At 43.0% G+C, this 21,151-nt stretch overlaps 1 protein-coding gene across 1 annotated transcript in view; it reads left to right on the top strand.

Moving 5' to 3' along the window:
• Window positions 1–2,681: 2,681 nt before the first annotated feature.
• LOC132826691 (hematopoietic lineage cell-specific protein-like) overlaps window positions 2,682–21,151 on the top strand; it is a 65,764-nt gene continuing 47,294 nt past the window's right edge. Inside the window, exons 1-2 of the mRNA XM_060842761.1 lie at window positions 2,682–2,768; window positions 19,668–19,753. Of these exons, the coding sequence (XP_060698744.1) occupies window positions 19,670–19,753 (84 nt within the window). The 5' untranslated portion in view covers window positions 2,682–2,768; window positions 19,668–19,669. The remainder of the gene's footprint in view (window positions 2,769–19,667; window positions 19,754–21,151) is intronic.

Genomic DNA, 21,151 nt, shown 5'->3' with positions numbered 1-21,151 from the left:
TAGAATACTGAATGGACTCACAAATTCATAATATTCACCTGTACCTGTGTCTTTGTTTTTGCTGCTGTTTATCTACTATTTATTATCTATGCCACGTAGCTCTGTGATCTGCCTGTATTGGTCACAAGACAAAGCTTTTCTCCATGCCTCGGTACACTGGACAATCGATTCAATTCAATTTAAAACTAAGATGCAAAAGAATTCCTTCTCTCAAGGTAGTGATTATTTGGAATTCTTTACCCCCAGATGTTGTGAAGTTTAAGGTTACAAAACATTTAAAGAGGAAATGGATGGATATTGAGATATTGGGAAGTACAGGGCCTTGAGGAGCTGGCATGAAAGAGGTGTTGAAGGCTGGGGCACAGCAGCCATCGTCTTATGGAACGGTGGCGTTGGCTTGGGTTGGGGGGTGAATGTCCTGTGACTATTTCTTAAGTTCTTATAGGTAATGGGAGCTGGATAAACTGCAAGTTTGCCTCAAGCTACTCACCATCCTGACATGAAACTATATCACCGTTTTGAAGTATTGCAGGGTCAAAATCCTGAAACCCCCTTCATAATGGCATTGTGGGTCACCCTACAGCAACTGGACTACAGTAGTTTGATAAGGTAGCTCACCATGACTTAAAAGCAATTTGAAACAGGTAAAAATTGCTGGGAAAGCGCACATCCCATGAATGACCATTAAAGGTGCTCCTGTCCCTTCTTCCTGATACCTTCTTCTTCACACTTTGCCTTGCCCTCATGCTCCCTTGGATACAGTCTGTGGTTCATTCCTCACAGTGGGCTCTGTGCAGGCGGTGGCAGTCCTGTGTAGCAATCCTGTTGAGTGTGACTGGTATGCAGCGTCAGGCTACATGCCTGAGCACTGGGGTGAGGGAGTGTCAGACGGGAAGTATTCAACTTGTCTTGGCTTGTCCCTGGCAGGATACGTGTTGTGTGCTTATTTTGACGATGGTAATGTGCTTCATGATAACTGAAAAGGAATAGATGTTCTCCTTCCAGCTTCCCTTGAGAAGTAAGACACCCCTGCACTCTGTAGTAGTGATCTAGATTTGACAGAGCCATGTAAGGAAGTATTAAGGCAGGAGACCAAAACTTGAGTGAAAGAAATAGACTTTTGAGGAGCATCTTAAAGGAGAGGAAGGCAGTATGGTTTGAGGAAGGAATTCCTGAACTTTGAGCTGGTGTAGATGAAAGCCTGGTCACTGCTACCAGCATAAATGAAAACTGCAGATGCATAAGAGGTCAGAGCTGCAGGAGCACAGACCTCAAAGCATTTCAGGGCTGCCAGGGCTGATAGATGGATTTGAACACTGCGAGTCGAATTGGAAAGCGGGAGAAACAAAAGCTAATATCGATCAGTAGGCAGCAAGTTTCCGGTTGAATGTCTGTCACTGAGCTGGGATACACAGACATCAGAGTTTGGGAACAACTGAAGTTTACAGCGACTAGATGATTGGAAGCCAACCACGGAATTGGGGGAATGGATAAAATAGTGTGATACGTGATCCCACTGGTCCCTTCATTGTGGAACAGTGGGTTTCCAGATGGTATGTAGTGGAAAAGATGCTATGATGTAATTGCTGGCTGTAGGAGGGCTAACTTGGACAATCCAAATGGTCAAACTCTCTTTACAACGTGTGAATGTCTGTTTGATGAAGTGAGCTGGAGATGCCAGAGAATGGAGTTACCTCATCCGCGATCACCTGCAGTGACTGGATTATTGGCCACCAGTAGGCAGTAGAGAGCTGTTTCTTTGGCCCTGTGTTACTTCTAAGACCACTGTGGGTGGCTGGAGGTGGCGGGGAGTGAGTCACTCAGTCCATAAGAGTAGGAGCAGGAGTATGCCATTCAGTCCATCAGTCAAAGGGTTGCTCATATCTGACATTGTTAGCCTGAGTTCCCAATGAGTGCTGAACACCTGGATCCTGCTGATACAATTGAGGCTAGTGCGTGGTGGTATCTACAGGCTCCAGTTCCATGTCCACTGGCTGGTCCAGGCTTCCTAAAGCCATGATCCAGGAGTGGGTCATGAGTGGGCTATAGCCTCAGTTTGGATTTGGAGCTTGGATTCAGTCCCAGGTCAGGAAGTTGATCCAGTTCTGGATCCAATCCCAGGTCAGGATGTTAATCCAGTTCTGGATCCATTCCCAGGTCCGGAATTTAATCCAGTTCTGGATCCAATCCCAGGTCAGGAAGCTGATCTATCCTGGATCCTGGTCTGAGGATCTGCCCTGAGCCTGGAATATTGGCTGTGATCCCAGTGATTCTGAAGGGGGACAGTTCCAATTGCAGTCCAGGGTTTGGCACCACAGACTACCTGCTGTCTACCAGCTCCCTCCCCTTCTCCAGGAGCAGTATGTGGTGCACTGGCCTGTCCTGTGGAATTGTTCACCAGGCCTGGTCAGGGCAAACACTGCCCCCTATCATTGCTGCCCATCTCTTATCCAAGCAGGCCTTTTCTATATTTAATAACAAACCAACCTGCACCTGCTGGGAACCTGAACTCAAACCACACAGTGCCGGAGAAACACAGCAGGTCTGACAGTTTGGGTGGAGGGACAAAAAATAAACAGAGTCTCTCGTTCCCACTCTGAAATGTACAGCTCTCTACTTGTGGCTGACATCTGCACGTTGCGCGCACACGCAGGGTGTCCCTTCCTGGTTTAAAACTACGCGCGTCCCCGTGATCCTCAGCCCAGCGTCTTCGCAAGAACCGAAGCGAACAATCCCGGGACCGATAGATTCCCCCACTCATCCAGCAGGTAAGAAAGTTTCCGGAACTTTCCCAAACTTTCGGGTAACTTTCCAAGCGCCCCCCCTGGAAGTGCTGTGTTAATCATTAATCAGAGAGAGACATTGCAGGGTCACTTTCACCAGACACCTCCCTTCAAACCCGGCTCTCTATTAACTTCACGGCTTCAAGCCCACCTCGGAGAGGCAGGCGCTATAGGAATACCTTCCTGAGACCCCTGGTCTCTCTCAGGAATATTTACCTGGAATAATGGGATACCTGTGAGTGAGTTCCACCTAATGGATGGGTCCAGATGGCCTATCAACTCAGTTACAGGTCTCTCAGGGAATGGAACAGATTGCAGTTGGTGAAGATCTGAAAGGAAAATGCTGACTTTCCTCAGCAGCTCTGACATCCTCAGTGTCCTTGACAATGCCCATCCCACTGCCACCCCTTCTCTTGCTCATAGGGTAGGGAATGGGTGCGAGGGCGGTTTAAAGATCATTGCTCTGGGGGATCATGCCTGGATCCTCATGTCCTGGGATGCACTCCATTCCTCAAAGTGGGAAACAGGAGAGACTGGGAACAGGGATCCTGGGTCAGCGCCAATTCACGGCCTGTTGGATTCTCTGAAGATGTGGTTCCCCAGCTGGGAGAGACCGGACTGTAATTTTCACATGAGAATTCAGCAAACCTGAACAGCCCAGGGCTGTGACCCTGCAAGCAGGGAGAAGGGAAATTCTTTTCAATGAAAATCACCAAAACCAGAGGAATCTTTGTCAGTTCAGGTGCATTCCCCAGAATTTGACCCTTTGGATGGTGTCAGTCACATTGAGGTGGATGGGCCTTGTGAGAAGCTGCCTGCTGTATATGACAAGGTAATATTAGTCCCCATCATGGCTGCCGTCTGCTTCACAAACAATTCCCACCTGCTGGCAACGCTCAGTGCTACTGGTTGGTCACCAAACTCACCACTGGCCCCATTCGGGCATTTGAAACTTCAAAATTGTGTTGGTTGAGCGACTCAAGAAATGAGGGCAGGACCTGGAATTTCTCCAGGTGTTGGATTGTCAAACCCAGGGGCTTCAGTGGAAATAAGAAGAGAGTTAAAACAGCAGGCAACCAAAGGCCTGGGTAGACAGGCAACAGGTCAGGCAGCGTCAGGAGGTGGACAAGTTGATGTTTCAGGTGTAAGCTGAAAATGTGGTGCTGGAAAAGCGCAGCAGGTCAGGCAGCATCCAAGGAGCAGGAGAATCGATGTTTCGGGCATGAGCCCTTCTTCAGGAATGAGGAGAGAGGGGTGATGCTTGTAGGCTGAGTGGAAGCAATCCAGCAAGCAGACATTGGAATCCCCATTGTGGAAGACATTGCATTGTGAGCAAGCATATACTACACTGAAATGAAAATATGTAACACATATACTCTTCATAAAGCTCTGTTCCATCTGCAAACAGTCTTTGGGATGTTAAACAGTGAGATGGGAAGAGGTAGAGGTAAGTTTTGCAGCCACTGCATTTATGCTGAAAGGTGCAGTGGGAGGGGAATGGGGTGTTGGGGGGACTGAGGAGTAGACTAGGATATTACAGAGTGAACCGTCTCTTTGGAATACTGAAAGAGGTGGAACGGGAAGGACAACTTTGGTTATGTTGTGCTGGAATGGGTGCAAATGACAGGGGGTCTTATAGATTAGATTAGATTCCCTACAGTGTGGAAACAGGCCCTTTGGTCCCACAAGTCCACACTGATCCTCTGAAGAGTAACCCACCCAGACCCATTTCCCTCTGATTAATGCACTGAACACTACGGGCAATTTAGCCTGGCCAATTCACCTGACCTGCACATCTTTGGACTGTGGGAGGAAGCCAAAGCACCCGGAGGAAACCCACACAAACACAGGGAGAATGTGCAAACTCCACACAGACAGTCGTCCGAGGCTGGAATTGAACCTAGGTCCCTGCTGCTGTGAGGCAACAGTGCTAACCACTGAGCCACCATTAATAAAGAGCCTAATAAGGACAAGAGGAACCCTACCACAGATCCTGGAAGAGAGGGGAGGAGGATGGCAACAGACATGAGCAAGTGTATGGTTGAGGGCCCTGTCTACCACAGGAGATACCCTCAGTGGAGGAAAGAGGAAAAATTGTAAGAAGCTGTGGCTCAGAAGGTTGCATTATTGGAGTCAATATAATGGAGATGGAGAATTGGGAAAATGGAACTGAGTCCTTACAGGAAATGAAATAGTAGGTAGTTTGATCAAGGCAGCAATGGGACTTTCTGTGCTTATATTGAATATTGTTTGAGAACCTATTCCTGGAAATGGGGACAGAATGGTAAGGAAGGAAAGGAAAGAGTGAGATATAAAGTCAGAAGATGAAAGGGTGAAAATTGGAAATAAAGTTGGTGAAAATCTCAGTTGTAGGGGAGAGCAGGAATTGGCGCCCATATAATTATCAGTGTACTGGGAAAGGAGCTGTGGAAAGGGATCTGAATCGGATTTACAAATTAAAATTCAGGCTTTGGAAATGTTGTAGAACAGAGAATCCTAGGGGTTCAGGCTCATAATTCTTCGAAGTATGCGTCACACGTAAATAGAGTGGTTAAGAAGGCGTTTAGCACGCTTGCCTTCATTGCTCAGACATTACAGTGTAGGAGGCCGGACGTTGTATTGTGGTTGGAGAAAGTGTGGACTGCAGATGCTGGAGATCAGAGCTTAAAAATGTGTTGCTGGAAAAGCGCAGCTGGTCAGGCAGCATCAAAGGAACAGGAGAATCAAAGTTTCGGGCATAAGCATTCCTGAAGAAGGGCTTATGCCCAAAACGTCGATTCTCCTGCTCTTTGGATGCTGCCTGACCTACTGCGCTTTTCCAGCAATACATTTTTAAGCATTGTATTGTGAGACCTTTTCTGGAGTACTGTGTTCAGTTCTGGTCGCCTTGTTATAGGAAGGATATTATTAAGCTGGAGATGATTCAAAAGAGATTTACCTGAATGTGGCCAGGAATGGAGGGTTTGAGTCATAAGGAGAAGCTGGATAGACTGGGACTTTTCTCATTGGAGTGTAGGAGGCTAAGAGGTGACCTTCTAGAGGTTTATAAAATCATGAGGGGCATGGATAAGGTGAATGACAGGTGTCTTTTTCCTAGGGTTAGTGATTTCAAGATTAGGGGGGTATATTTTTAATGTAAGAGGAGAACTTTTTTTTAAAAGATGCGAGAGACAACTTTTTAAGTGAGTGGTTCATGTGTGGAATGACTTCCAGAGGAAGTGGTGGATTGGGTACAGTTAAAAGACATTTGAGTAAGCTCATGAATAAGAAATGTTTGGAGGGATATGGAACAAGGTGGGACTGGTTTAGTTTAAGATTATGGTCAGCATGGTCAGACCAGAGGATCTGTTTCCATGCTGTATGACTCTATGACTGGGGCAAAGAGTGTTCAATCAATTCAAAGAGAAGACAGCTTTCACCCAGACCCATACTGATTCCTAGAGCCACAGTTTTTATTTGGAGGAAATGAGTTGAATCAAAGGAGAAGTTATTCAATGTGAGAGCAAGCTAATCCAGGCAGGAAGGGGTGGCCATGGATGGGGACGGATTGAGTGTCCATTCAGTGAAGAATCCATGGGTCATCCTGGTGGGGCTGGTCACCTGCAGTGAATACAGGTACCCAGCAAGGGAGGGAGACACTGGAATCTCAGTGGTTACATATCTACAAAGTAACAGATAGCCAAGTTTGAGATAGAAGCTAAAATATAATCAGGCATTTGGGTGATTTATTAGTAGAATGACAGATACTCAGAATCAAGTTAATGGCTGGAATCTAATTGAGGGAATTATACTATAGAACAAGAGATCTCCAGCTGTTTTGTGAATGCCTGTTTTAGACATTGCATTATAGCAAGGATATAAAATCAATGGAACAATTGAAATGCAGATTCATTGGGGTATTAACAGTATTATATCTTTAGAAAGAGGCTTATAAAGTTAGGCCTTTCACTGATTGTTGAGAAAATAAAGAGCTTTCTGACCAGATTTTCTTTTGGGTGTGTTTTCAATCTGGACACTTTGGGGGATGGTCCTTTTGTTGTAAAATTCGAACATGAGAAAATCATCTGTTTTTCTGGCATGGCCCTCAGAAGCAGAGTGTTAATGAATAACAAGATCTGGCAGTTCCTGTAGTCTATCATCCTACTGTCTTATTGACATTCCAGCCCAACAGCACCGATGGGTGCACCATCACCAGATAGACTCCAATGATTCAAGTTGGCACTCATTGGCACCTTCTTAAAAGCAGTTAGGAATGGGCTGCAATGCCCATATACAGGAGGAAAATTGAATGACTAAATAAACAAATTGATTTGTAACTAGATTTTACTCTCTCCTGGGTTAATCAACTTCTCATTTTGTGTAACATGGAGAGTAAACGGTTCCTCTTCCTATCAGTTTAAGAAGCTATTGTTAAACTTTAATTAACAATGCAGAATGAGGAAATAAAATAGATTAATTAATCAAGTAGTTAACCTCTTGCTGAAGATAATAAACTGGAAATGCTGTTTCCGTTTACACCTACTCAATATATTGAGCAGGATATGGCCTGTACGTATCACAGGCCCTGCTGCTGAATGATGTTTAATTTTTAAGGCTGTTCTATTTTAAGGTAAGTTGCATATTTGGGGAAGAGTTAACAATTCTGATAGGTTGGAAGTTTTCACTGAAAGATCAAAGTGCAGTTTGGAGTTCAGCAATGAATCAATGGCAGAACATTTAGTTTCACTCAGGTCAGTTTTGCACAGAGATACAAGAGAAGAAGTCTGAACATGACAAGAACTGAGGCTCAGAACAAATACAAATATATCAAATAAACTGTGAAACAGAAAGCACAGGCTCGAAAAGGAGAACTACAAAGAGGACAGCTGTATTTCATATGTTTCCATGATAGGAGGAAGTCATTTGGCCCACTGTATCCATGCTGGTCAGAAAAGATCTGACTACGCGAATGCCATCTTCTGCCTTTTGTTTCCGAGACCAGAGACTATGTCAACACAAGTGAATATCTAAATACTGCTTGAATATTATGAGAGTTTTTGCAGTTAGGTGAAGCCGTGTTCATTCTTGTACAGTGAAGGGAAGACTGGGGGTGGGCAGGATTTCCATAGTATATGTGTATTGAGGTGTTGCGACGGTTGGGTGGGGGTGTTACATTTCTATGTGAGGGTGACAGTGGGCAGGAGAAAACAGCCTTCATCAGACAGGCTCAGGGAGAGCAAATTGGAGATGGTGCGATTAATCTAGGTTACACTGATGTATTCTGGGAGGATGGAAGGCTAGAAGGGGTTGTGCAGTGTTGGAGGAAGAAAAAGTGAGCACTTCAGAGCGACTCATGATATTAACATTTGTAAATTCGGGAAAGACAATGGCAAAAATAGGTAGAGTGGGCTCACAGTGTAACTGTGCAGATACACTGTTAATTCAAGGTATGGTCACTCACTGTAACTGTGCAGATACACTGTTAATTCAAGGTATGGTCACTCACTGTAACTGTGCAGATACACAGTTTATTCAGGGTATGGGCACTCACTGTGTAACTGTACAGATACACTGTTTATTCAGGGTGTGGTCACTCACTGTGTAATTGTACAGATACACTGTTTGTTCAGGGGATGGTCACTCAATGTGTAACTGTACAGATACACTCTATGTACAGGGTATGGTTACTCACTGTGTAACTGTACAGATAGACTGTTTATTCAGGGTATGATCACTCATTGTGTAACTGTGCAGATACACTGTTTATTCAGGGTATGGCCACTCACTGTGTAACTGTGCAGATACACTGTTTATTCAGGGTATGGCCACTCACTGTGTAACTGTACAGATACACAGTTTGTTCGAGGTGTGGTCACTCACTGTGTAACTGTGCACATACAGTGTTTATTCAGGGTTTGGTCACTCACTGTGTAACTGTACAGATACACTCTTTATTCAGGGTATGGTCACTCACTGTGTAACTATGCAGATACACTGTTTATTCCGGGTATGGATACTCACTGTGTAACTGTACAGATACAGTGTTTATTCTGGGTGTGGCCATTCACTGTGTAACTGTCCAATACACTGTTTGTTCTGGGTATGGTCACTCAGCGTGAAATTGTTCAGATGCACTGTTCATTCAGGGTATGGTCACTCACTGTGTAACTGTGCAGATACATTGTTTATTCAGGGTATGGTCACTGACTGTGTAACTGTACAGATACACTGTTTATTCAGGACATGGACACTCACTGTGTAACTGTACAGATACACTGTTTATTCTGGATATAGTCACTCACTGTGTAACTGTGCAGATACACTGTTTATTCAGGGTATGGTCACTCATTGTGTAACTGTACAGATACAGTGTTTATTCCGGGGGTGGCCATTCACTGAGTAACTGTGCAGATACACTTTTTGTTCTAGGTATGGTCACTCAGCGTGTAATTGTTCAGATACACTGTTTATTTAGGGTATGGCCACTCACTGTGTAACTGTGCAGATACCCAGTTTGTTCAAGGAATGGTCACTCACTGTGTAACTATACAGATACAGTGTTTATTCAGGGAACGGTCACTCGCTGTGTAACTGTACAGATACACTCTTTATTCAACATATGGTCACTCATTGTGTAACTGCACAGATACAGTGTTTATTCAGGATATGGTCACTCTCTGTGTAACTGTAGAGATACACTGTTTATTCGGGGTAAGATCTCTCACTTTGTAATTGTGCACATACACTGTCTAATCAGGGTATGGACACTTTCTGTGTATCTGTGAAGATACAGTGTTTATTCAGGGTATGGACACTCACTGTGTCCCTGTACAGAAACACTGTTTATTCAGGGTATGGACACTCACTGTGTAACTGTACAGATACACTGTTTATTCAGGGAATGGTCACTCACTGTGTAACTGTGCACATACACTGTTTTTTCAAGGTGTGGTCACTCACTGTGTTACTGTGCAGATACAGTGTTTATTCAGGGTATGGTCACTCACTGTGTAATTGTACACATACACGTTTGTTCAAGGCATGGTCACTCACTGTGTAATTGTACAGATACACTGTGTATTTGGGGTATGGTCTCTCACTGTGTAACTGTGCAAATACACTTTTTATTCGGTGTAAGGTCTCTCATTTTGTAATTGTGCACATGCACTGTTTATTCAGGGTATGGTCGCTCACTGTGTAACTGTACGGATACACGGTCTATTCAGGTTATGGTCACTCACTGTGTAACTGTACAGGAACACTCTTTATTCAGGGTATGGTCACTCACTGTGTAATTGTACAGATACAGTGTTTATTCAGGATATGGACACTCACTGTGCAACTGTGCAGACACACTATTTATTCAGGGTATAGTCACTCACTGTGTAACTGTGCAGATACAGTGTTTATTCAGGGTATGGTCACTCATTGTGCAACTGTGCAGATACACTGTTTATTCTGCGTATGGTCACTCATTGTGTAACTGTACAGATACAGTGTTTATTCCGGGTGTGGCCATTCACTATGTAACTGTGCAGATATACTGTTTATTCAGGGTATGGTCACTCAGCGTGTAATTGTTCAGATACTCTGTTTATTCAGGGTATGGCCACTCACTGTGTAACTGTGCAGATACACTATTTGTTCAAGGCATGGTCACTCACTGTGTAACTGTACAGATACACTGTTTATTGAGGGTGTGGTCACTCACTGTGTAACTGTACAGATACACTGTTTATTGAGGGTATGGTCACTCACTGTGTAACTGTACAGATACACTGTTTATTCAGGGTGTGGTGACTCAATGTGTAACTGTGCACATACAGTGTTTATTCAGGGTTTGGTCACTCACTGTGTAACTGTACAGATACACTCTTTATTCAGGGTATGGTCACTCACTGTGTAACTATGCAGATACACTGTTTATTCCGGGTATGGATACTCACTGTGTAACTGTACAGATACAGTGTTTATTCTGGGTGTGGCCATTCACTGTGTAACTGTCCAATACACTGTTTGTTCTGGGTATGGTCACTCAGCGTGAAATTGTTCAGATGCACTGTTCATTCAGGGTATGGTCACTCACTGTGTAACTGTACAGATACACTGTTTATTCAGGGTATGGTCACTGACTGTGTAACTGTACAGATACAGTGTTTATTCAGGGTATGGTCACTCACTGTCTAACTGTGCAGATACACTGTTTGTTCAGGGTATAGTCTATCATTGTGTAATTGTGCAGTTACACTGTTTTTTCTGTGTTTGGTCACTCACTGTGTAACTGTGCAGATACATTGTGTGTTCGGGGTAAGGTCTCTCATTTTGTAATTGTGCACATACAGTGTTTTGTCCGGATGTGGACACTCACTGTGTAACTGTGTACGTACACTGTTTATTCAGGATATGGTCACTCACTGTATAACAGAGCAGATACACTGTGTATTCGGTGTATGGTCACTCGCTGTGCAACTGTGCAGATAACGGTTTGTTCAGGATATGGTCTCTCACTGCGTAACTGTACAGATACACTCTTTGTTCAGGGTATGGTCACTCACTGTGCAAATGTGCAGATACACTGTTTAATCGTGGTTTGGTCACTCACTGTGTAACTCTACAGATACCCTTTTTGTTCAGGGTATGGTCTCTCACAATGTAACTGTGCACATACACTGTTTATTCAGGGTATGGTCCCTCACTGTATAACAGTCAAGATACACTGTTCAACGTATGGTCGCTCACTGTGTAAGTGTACAGATACACTGTTTCTTCTGGGTATGATCTCTCACTGCGAAACTTTGCAGATACACTGTGTATTCGGGGTATGGTCTCTCACTTTGTAACTGTGCAGATACTCGTTTTATTTGGGGTAAGGTCTCTCATTTTGTAATTGTGCACATACAATGTTTTGTCCAGGTTTGGACACTCTCTGTGTAACTGTGCACATACACTGTTTATTCAGGGTATGGTCCCTCACTGTGTAACTGTACAGATACACTGTTTATTCAGGGTATGGTCACTCACTGTGTAACTGTGGGGCTACACTGTTTATTCGAGGTGTGGTCACTCACTGTGTAAATGTGCAGATACACTGTTTAATCAGGGTATGGCCACTCACTGCGCAATTGTACAGATACATTGAGTGACCATAAACTGAATAAACAATGTGTAACTGTGGAGCTACACTGGTTGTTCAGGTATGATCACACGCTGTGTAACTGTGCAGATACACTGTTGATTCAGGGTATGGTCTGTCACGGTATAACTGTGGAGCGACACTGTTTTTTCAAGGTGTGGTCACTCACTGTGTATCTGTGCAGATGCACTGTTTATTCAGGGTATGGTTACTCACTGTGTACCTGTACAGATACAGTGTTTATTCAGGGTATGGACACTCACTGTGTACCTATACAGAAAGACTGTTTATTCAGTGTATGGTCACTCACTGTGTAACTTTGCACATACAGTGTTTATTCAGTGGATGGTCACTCACTGTATAACTGTACAGATACACTGTTCAGGGTATGGACACTCACTGTGTAACTGTACCATTCAGTGTTTATTCGGGGTATGGACACTCACTGTGTAACTGTACAGATACACTGTGTATTCAGGGTACGGCCACTCACTTTGTAACTGTGCAGATACACTGTTTATTCAGGGTATAGTCACTTACTGTGTAACTGTACAGACTACGGAATGTTCAGGGTATGGTCTCTCACTGTGTAACTGTGCAGATACACTGTTGATTCAAGGTATGGTCACTCACTGTGTAACTGTGCAGATACACTGTTTATTCTGCGTATGGCCACTCACTGTGTAATTGTACAGATACACTGTTGATTCAAGGTATAGTCACTCACTGTGTAACTGTGCAGATACACTGTATATTCAGGGTATGGACACTCACTGTGTAACTGTGCAGATACACTGTATATTCAGGGTATGGACACTCACTGTGTAACTGTGCAGATACACTGTTTATTCAGTGTATGGTCACTCACTGTGTAACTCTGCAGATACCGTGTTTATTCAGTGTATGTCCACTCACTGTGTAACTGTACAGATACAGTGTTTATTCAGGGTGTGGTCACTCATTGTGCAACTGTGCAGATACACTGTTTATTCAGGGTATGGTCACACACTGTAACTGTACAGATTACGGTATGTTCAGGGTATGGTCTCTAACTGCGTAATTGTACAGATCCACTCTTTGTTCAGGGTATGGTTACTCACTGTGTAACTGTACAGATACAGTGTCTATTCAGGGTATGGTCACTCTCTGTGTAACTTTACAGATACACTGCTTATTCAGGGTATGATATCTCACTGTTTAATTGTGTAGATACACTTTTTATTCGGTGTAAGGTCTCTCATTTTAAAATTGTGAACACACACTGTTTTGTCCAGTTATGGACACTCTCTGTGTAACTGTACAGATACACTGTTTGTTCAGGTTACGATCTCTCACTGCATAACTGTACAGATACACTGTTTATTCAGGGTATGTCCACTCACTGTGTAACTGTAGAGATGCATTGTTTATTCAGGGTATGGTCACACACTGTGTAGCTGTACAGATACAGTGTTTATTCAGGGTATGGTCACTCATTGTGTAACTGTACAGATACACTGTTTCTTCAGGGTATGGTCACACACTGTGTAGCTGTACAGATACATTGTTTATTCAGGGTATGGTCACTCATTGTGTAACTGTACAGATACACTGTTTATTCAGGGTATGGTCACACACTGTGTAGCTGTACAGATACACTCTTTATTCAGGGTATGGTCACTCATTGTGTAACTGTACAGATTACGGTATATTCAGGGTATGGTCTCTCACTGCATAACTGTACAAATACACTCTTTGTTCAGGGTATGGTTACTCACTGTGTAACTGTACAGATACAGTGTCTATTCAGGGTATGGTCATTCTCTATGTAACGTTACAGATACACTGCTTATTCAGTGTATGATCTCTCACTGTGTAACTGTACAGATACACTGTTTATTCGGGGTTCGGTCACTCACTGTGTAACTCTACAGATACCCTGTTTGTTCAAGGTATGATCTCTCACAATGTAACTGTGCACATACACTGTCTATTCAGGTATGGTCATTCACTATGTTACTGTGGAGCTGCACTGTTTATTCTGGATATGGTCACTCACTGTGTAACTGTACAGATACACTGTTTGTTCAGGGTATGGTCTCTCACTGCATAACTGTGCAGATACACTGTGTATTCAGCGTATGGTCGCTCACTGTGTAACTGTACAGATGCACTGTTTATTCAGGGTATGGTCTCTCACTGTGTAACTGTACAGATACACTGTTTATTCAGGGTATGGCCACTCACTGTGTAACTGTACAGATACACTGTTTATTCAGGGTATGGCCACTCACTGTGTAACTGTGCAGATACACTGTTTATTCAGGGTTTGGCCACTCACTGTGTAACTCTACAGATACACAGTTTGTTCAGGGTATGGTCTCTCACTGTGTAACTGTGCACATATGCTATTTATTCAGGGTATGGTCTCTCACTGTGTAACTGTGCATACGCTATTTATTCAGGGTATGGTCACTCACTGAATAACAGTGCAGATACACTGTTTATTCAGCGCATGGTCGCTCACTGTGTAACTGTGCACATATGCTATTTATTCAGGGTATTGTCACTCACTGAATAACAGTGCAGATACACTGTTTATTCAGGGTATCGTCACTCACTGTGTAACTGTGCAGTTACACTGTTTATTGAGGGTATGACCATTCACTGTGTAACTGTACCGATACACTGTTTATTCAGGATATGATCACTCATTGTGTAACTGTACAGATACACTGTTTATTCGGGGTTTGGTCACTCACTGTGTATCTGTGCAGGTGCACTGTTTATTCAGTGTATGGTCACTCACTGTGTAACTGTGCAGATACACTGTTTATTCAGGGTTTGATCACTTACTGTTGTAACTGTACAGTTACACTGTTTATTCAAGGTATGGTCACTCACTGTGTAACTGTGCAGATACACTGTTTTCTTTCAGGGTATGGACACTCATTGTGTAACTGTACATACACACTGTTTATTCGGGGTTTGGTCACTCACTGTGTAACTGTGCAGGTACACTGTTTATTCAGGGTATGGACACTCATTGTGTAACTGCACAGATACACTGTTTATTCGGGGTTTGATCACTTACTGTTGTAACTGTACAGATATACTGTTTATTCAATGTATGGTCACTCACTGTGTAACTGTGCAGATACACTTTTTTTCAGGGTATGGACACTCATTGTGTAACTGTACTGATACAGTGTTTATTCAGGGTATGGTCACTCACTGTGTAACTGTACAGACACACTGTTTATTCGGGGTTTGGTCACTCACTGTGTAACTGTGCAGGTACACTGTTTATTCAGTGTATGGTCACTCACTGTGTAACTGTGCAGGTACACTGTTTATTCGGGGTTTGGTCACTCACCGTGTAACTGTGCAGGTACACTGTTTATACAAGGTAGGGGCTCTCACTGTGTAACTGTGGGGCTACACTGTTTATTCGAGGTGTGGTCACTCACTGTGTAAATGTGCAGATACACTGTTTATTCAGGGTATGGTCACTCATTGTGTAACTGTACTGATACGCTGTTTATTCATAATGTGGTCTCTCACTGTGTAACTGTACACATACACTGTTTAATCAGGGTATGGCCACTCACTGCGCAATTGTACAGATACATTGTTTATTCAGTTTATGGTCACTCAATGTGTAACTGTGGAGCTACACTGGTTGTTCAGGTATGATCACACGCTGTGTAACTGTGCAGATACACTGTTGATTCAGGGTATGGTCTGTCACGGTATAACTGTGGAGCGACACTGTTTTTTCAAGGTGTGGTCACTCACTGTGTATCTGTGCAGATGCACTGTTTATTCAGGGTATGGTTACTCACTGTGTACCTGTACAGATACAGTGTTTATTCAGGGTATGGACACTCACTGTGTACCTATACAGAAAGACTGTTTATTCAGTGTATGGTCACTCACTGTATAACTGTACAGATACACTGTTCAGGGTATGGACACTCACTGTGTAACTGTACCATTCAGTGTTTATTCGGGGTATGGACACTCACTGTGTAACTGTACAGATACACTGTGTATTCAGGGTACGGCCACTCACTTTGTAACTGTGCAGATACACTGTTTATTCAGGGTATAGTCACTGTGTAACTGTACAGACTACGGAATGTTCAGGGTATGGTCTCTCACTGCGTAACTGTGCAGATACACTGTTGATTCAAGGTATGGTCACTCACTGTGTAACTGTGCAGATACACTGTTTATTCTGGGTATGGCCACTCACTGTGTAATTGTACAGATACACTGTTGATTCAAGGTATAGTCACTCACTGTGTAACTGTGCAGATACACTGTATATTCAGGGTATGGACACTCACTGTGTAACTGTGCAGATACACTGTTTATTCAGTGTATGGTCACTCACTGTGTAACTCTGCAGATACCGTGTTTATTCAGTGTATGTCCACTCACTGTGTAACTGTACAGATACAGTGTTTATTCAGGGTGTGGTCACTCATTGTGCAACTGTGCAGATACACTTTTTAATCAGGGTATGGTCACACACTGTAACTGTACAGATTACGGTATGTTCAGGGTATGGTCTCTAACTGCGTAATTGTACAGATCCACTCTTTGTTCAGGGTATGGTTACTCACTGTGTAACTGTACAGATACAGTGTCTATTCAGGGTATGGTCACTCTCTGTGTAACTTTACAGATACACTGCTTATTCAGGGTATGATATCTCACTGTTTAATTGTGTAGATACACTTTTTATTCGGTGTAAGGTCTCTCATTTTAAAATTGTGAACATACACTGTTTTGTCCAGTTATGGACACTCTCTGTGTAACTGTACAGATACGCTGTTTGTTCAGGTTACGATCTCTCACTGCATAACTGTACAGATACACTGTTTATTCAGGGTATGTCCACTCACTGTGTAACTGTAGAGATGCATTGTTTATTCAGGGTATGGTCACACACTGTGTAGCTGTACAGATACAGTGTTTATTCAGGGTATGGTCACTCATTGTGTAACTGTACAGATACACTGTTTCTTCAGGGTATGGTCACACACTGTGTAGCTGTACAGATACATTGTTTATTCAGGGTATGGTCACTCATTGTGTAACTGTACAGATACACTGTTTATTCAGGGTATGGTCACACACTGTGTAGCTGTACAGATACACTCTTTATTCAGGGTATGGTCACTCATTGTGTAACTGTACAGATTACGGTATGTTCAGGGTATGGTCTCTCACTGCATAACTGTACAAATACACTCTTTGTTCAGGGTATGGTTACTCACTGTGTAACTGTACAGATACAGTGTCTATTCAGGGTATGGTCATTCTCTATGTAACGTTACAGATACACTGCTTATTCAGTGTATGATCTCTCACTGTGTAACTGTACAGATACACCGTTTATTCGGGGTTCGGTCACTCACTGTGTAACTCTACAGATACCCTGTTTGTTCAAGGTATGATCTCTCACAATGTAACTGTGCACATACACTGTCTATTCAGGTATGGTCATTCACTATGTTACTGTGGAGCTGCACTGTTTATTCTGGATATGGTCACTCACTGTGTAACTGTACAGATACACTGTTTGTTCAGGGTATGGTCTCTCACTGCATAACTGTGCAGATACACTGTTTATTCAGCGTATGGTCGCTCACTGTGTAACTGTACAGATGCACTGTTTATTCAGGGTATGGTCTCTCACTGTGTAACTGTACAGATACACTGTTTATTCAGGGTATGGCCACTCACTGTGTAACTGTACAGATACACTGTTTATTCAGGGTATGGCCACTCACTGTGTAACTGTACAGTTACACTGTTTATTCAAGGTATGGTCACTCACTGTGTAACTGTGTAGATACACTGTTTTCTTTCAGGGTATGGACACTCATTGTGTAACTGTACATACACACTGTTTATTCGGGGTTTGGTCACTCACTGTGTAACTGTGCAGGTACACTGTTTATTCAGGGTATGGACACTCATTGTGTAACTGTACAGATACACTGTTTATTCGGGGTTTGATCACTTACTGTTGTAACTGTACAGATATACTGTTTATTCAATGTATGGTCACTCACTGTGTAACTGTGCAGATACACTTTTTTTCAGGGTATGGACACTCATTGTGTAACTGTACTGATACAGTGTTTATTCAGGGTATGGTCACCCACTGTGTAACTGTACAGACACACTGTTTATTCGGGGTTTGGTCACTCACTGTGTAACTGTGCAGGTACACTGTTTATTCAGTGTATGGTCACTCACTGTGTAACTGCAGGTACACTGTTTATTCAGAGTATGTTCACTCCCTGTTTAAGTGTGCAAATGTACTCTGTTTATTCAGGGTATGGTCACCCACTGTGTAACTGTACAGATACACTGTTTATTCAGCGTATGGTCACTCACTGTGTAATTGTACAGACACACTGTTTATTCAGTGTATGGTCACTCACTGTGTAACTGTGCAGATACACTGTTTATTCAGAGTATGGTCACTCACTGTGTAACTGTACAGACACACTGTTTATTCAGTATAAGGCTCACTCACTATGTAATTGTTAGTAGTCACTATTTATTCAGGTTATGAGTCGCTTACTGTGTAACTACTGTCTATTCAAGATAAAAATCACTCAGAATGTAACTGTACACAGTCACTATTTATTCAGGGAAGGGGTCCCTCACCGTGTAGCAGTTGGAAGCTTTTGAGAGCTCCTCACGATATTAATATTAGTAAATTCAGAAAGATTATGGCAAAATTGGTAGAGGTGACTCACTGTGCATCTGCGTAGATACACTGTTTATACAGGGTAAGGATCACTCATTGTGTAACTATACACAGTTACTGTTTATTCAGAGTAGGGGTGACCAACTGTGTTACTGTACGGAATCACCATTTATTCAGGGTCAGGGTCACCTTGTAACAATTAAATTGTGAGTTATCCAATAGGTGATGTGGGGGAACAGTTAATCTGGCATTATAAAATTTATGCAGGTGCTGTTGTGATTAGTTAAAGGCTCTATCTCAGCTTGCATGGATTATGTTGTACTCTATCTAACTGTTTTGTGTAAAATGTTACACACCAAAGCATAAGGGACTTGAGATTTTCTTTTGCAACATGCTCAGTTACACTCATGTTAGGTCGTGTATAAATAACCTCAAAGTGAGGCAGTAACATTCAAAGGAGGTGGGTTATTTGCTGATGGATGAATTTTAACATTTCTTGAGCTTTGGATTCTGACATCAGTGTATGATGAAGGAACGGTCATGATGGAACTGGCTGTGAGGATTGCATATTCACTGACAGCACCCAGTCAATAGAAAACACATCAGAGCAATACTAACTAAATATCAGTATTCCCCCGAATGTGAATCTTTGTAAGAGGAGCCCTCCTGTTCTCCACCACCTGGATGGATTTTGTATATACTTTAGCAGAACCTTCTCTTCATGGATTCAGTGGGTGGGATGGAGTCCTCAAGAGGCTCACATATAAACGGGTCTGAGGGAGATCTCAATTAGCTGGTTTCACGTTTTTTTAGATTAGATTACTTACAGTGTGGAAACAGGCCCTTCGGCCCAACAAGTCCACACCGACCCGCCGAAGCGCAACCCACCCATACCCATTACCTAACACTATGGGCAATTTTAGCATGGCCAATTCACCTGACCCGCACATCTTTGGTTTGTGGGAGGAAACCGGAGCACCCGGAGGAAACCCACGCAGACACGGGGAGAACGTTATTGCTGGTTTGTTTACTAAAACCTTTTCCTTTTGGCTCTCAGGAATGTGGAAATCTGCAGTGGGCCATAACGTCAAAGTGGAAGTGGAGAAGGATGGGGATGATTGGGAAACAGATCCTGACTTCGTTGTGAGTAATCCATTTTTGTTTCAATAAATTCCGAACTTTAAAGCGGTCTAGAAAATTCCCCGGAAATGAAATTGCCACACTGAATGGCCTTGTCCTCTATTCTCTGTATACCTGAATTTCAATGTTCCATCATTGAACCCTCCAGGTTTGAATGAGAATATCTGGAGTGATGTAGGTCTATAGCAGTTAATAAAGTCATGGAGTATGACTCTGGTGACTGATTTGGTCCTATATCAGTCCAGGTAGTCTCACTCAAACCTGGAGGATTCAATGACAAACTTTGAAAGTCAGTCTTTATATAAAGTTGTAATAGAATGACTTCTTCCTTTTCTCGGTCTGAGCTGGGCTTCACTTCAGCAGGGAGGAGAAAGTGAGGTCTGCAGATGCTGGAGATCAGAGCTGAAAATGTGTTGCTGGAAAAGCGCAACTGGCAGGGCAGTTAATTATTCAATCTGAAGCTGAGTTACAGACAAAGAGGAAGCCACGTTGAATCGTTGGTGATTGTTGGGTTAGTTCCACTTATCGCCATAATGCCATTAGTCTTCCCTGCACTCAGGAAAATTCTTGCTCCTTTGTTTCTCCCCCTGCTGGAAGCTCTTGTCTTTGGATGTAGGTTGGGATAAGGACAGGAGTGAGCATGTGGCTCTGTCTGATGGAAGAGTCTTCCTGCACTGAATTCTTTGGCTCATACATTGTAAAAGATCACAAAGCAGGACACTGGATATCTGGAGAGCTATGTTCCCTGTAAGGAACTAACACCTTCAATGGTGGGGAGCTGGTAACATTTGGAAAGTAAACTGGGAAAGATAGAAAACAACAAAATGGTCCGGTGGAAAGTCTGTTCACCCCATGCATAAGAAGAGGGAAAATGTTGAGCTGGAGTGTGGAGTGTGGGTGTCATTGGCAATTTCATGACTTATTCGTCTCTCTGATAGTGCACCTTTCATTTTCTTTATGTCCCTGTCTATTTACTAGTGTGTGTGTCTCTCTGTGTCTGTGTGTGAGTTGACTGTGTGTGTGTGTGTGTCTGTCTGTGAGGGTGTGTGTGTGTGTGTGTGTGTGTTGAGTGTGTGTGTTTGGGTTGAGATCATGGGTATGTGTATTTGTGTGGGTTGAGTGTCCATGTATAGGTTGAGTGTTTGAATGCATGTATAGGATGTGAGTTGTGTAGGTTGACAGTATATGCATGTGTGTCATTGTGTATAGATTGAGTGTGTGACTGTGTTGAGTGGTTGAAATCCTGGAGCCTTTCCTTACAGCAGTGTGGCTAGGAGGCAGGTCGAATTCTGGAGCACAGTCTTCAACACATAGCAGGATGTTGATAAAGTTGATAGGTTGGATATCTAAGGTAATCAGATAGCTCCACTGGTCAGTCTTACTGATGTGATTTTTACTCGT

Source organism: Hemiscyllium ocellatum, chromosome 23 (genome assembly GCF_020745735.1).
Source record: "Hemiscyllium ocellatum isolate sHemOce1 chromosome 23, sHemOce1.pat.X.cur, whole genome shotgun sequence".
Lineage (NCBI taxonomy): Eukaryota > Metazoa > Chordata > Chondrichthyes > Orectolobiformes > Hemiscylliidae > Hemiscyllium > Hemiscyllium ocellatum.
This window is presented reverse-complemented; position numbering and strand designations above follow the sequence as displayed.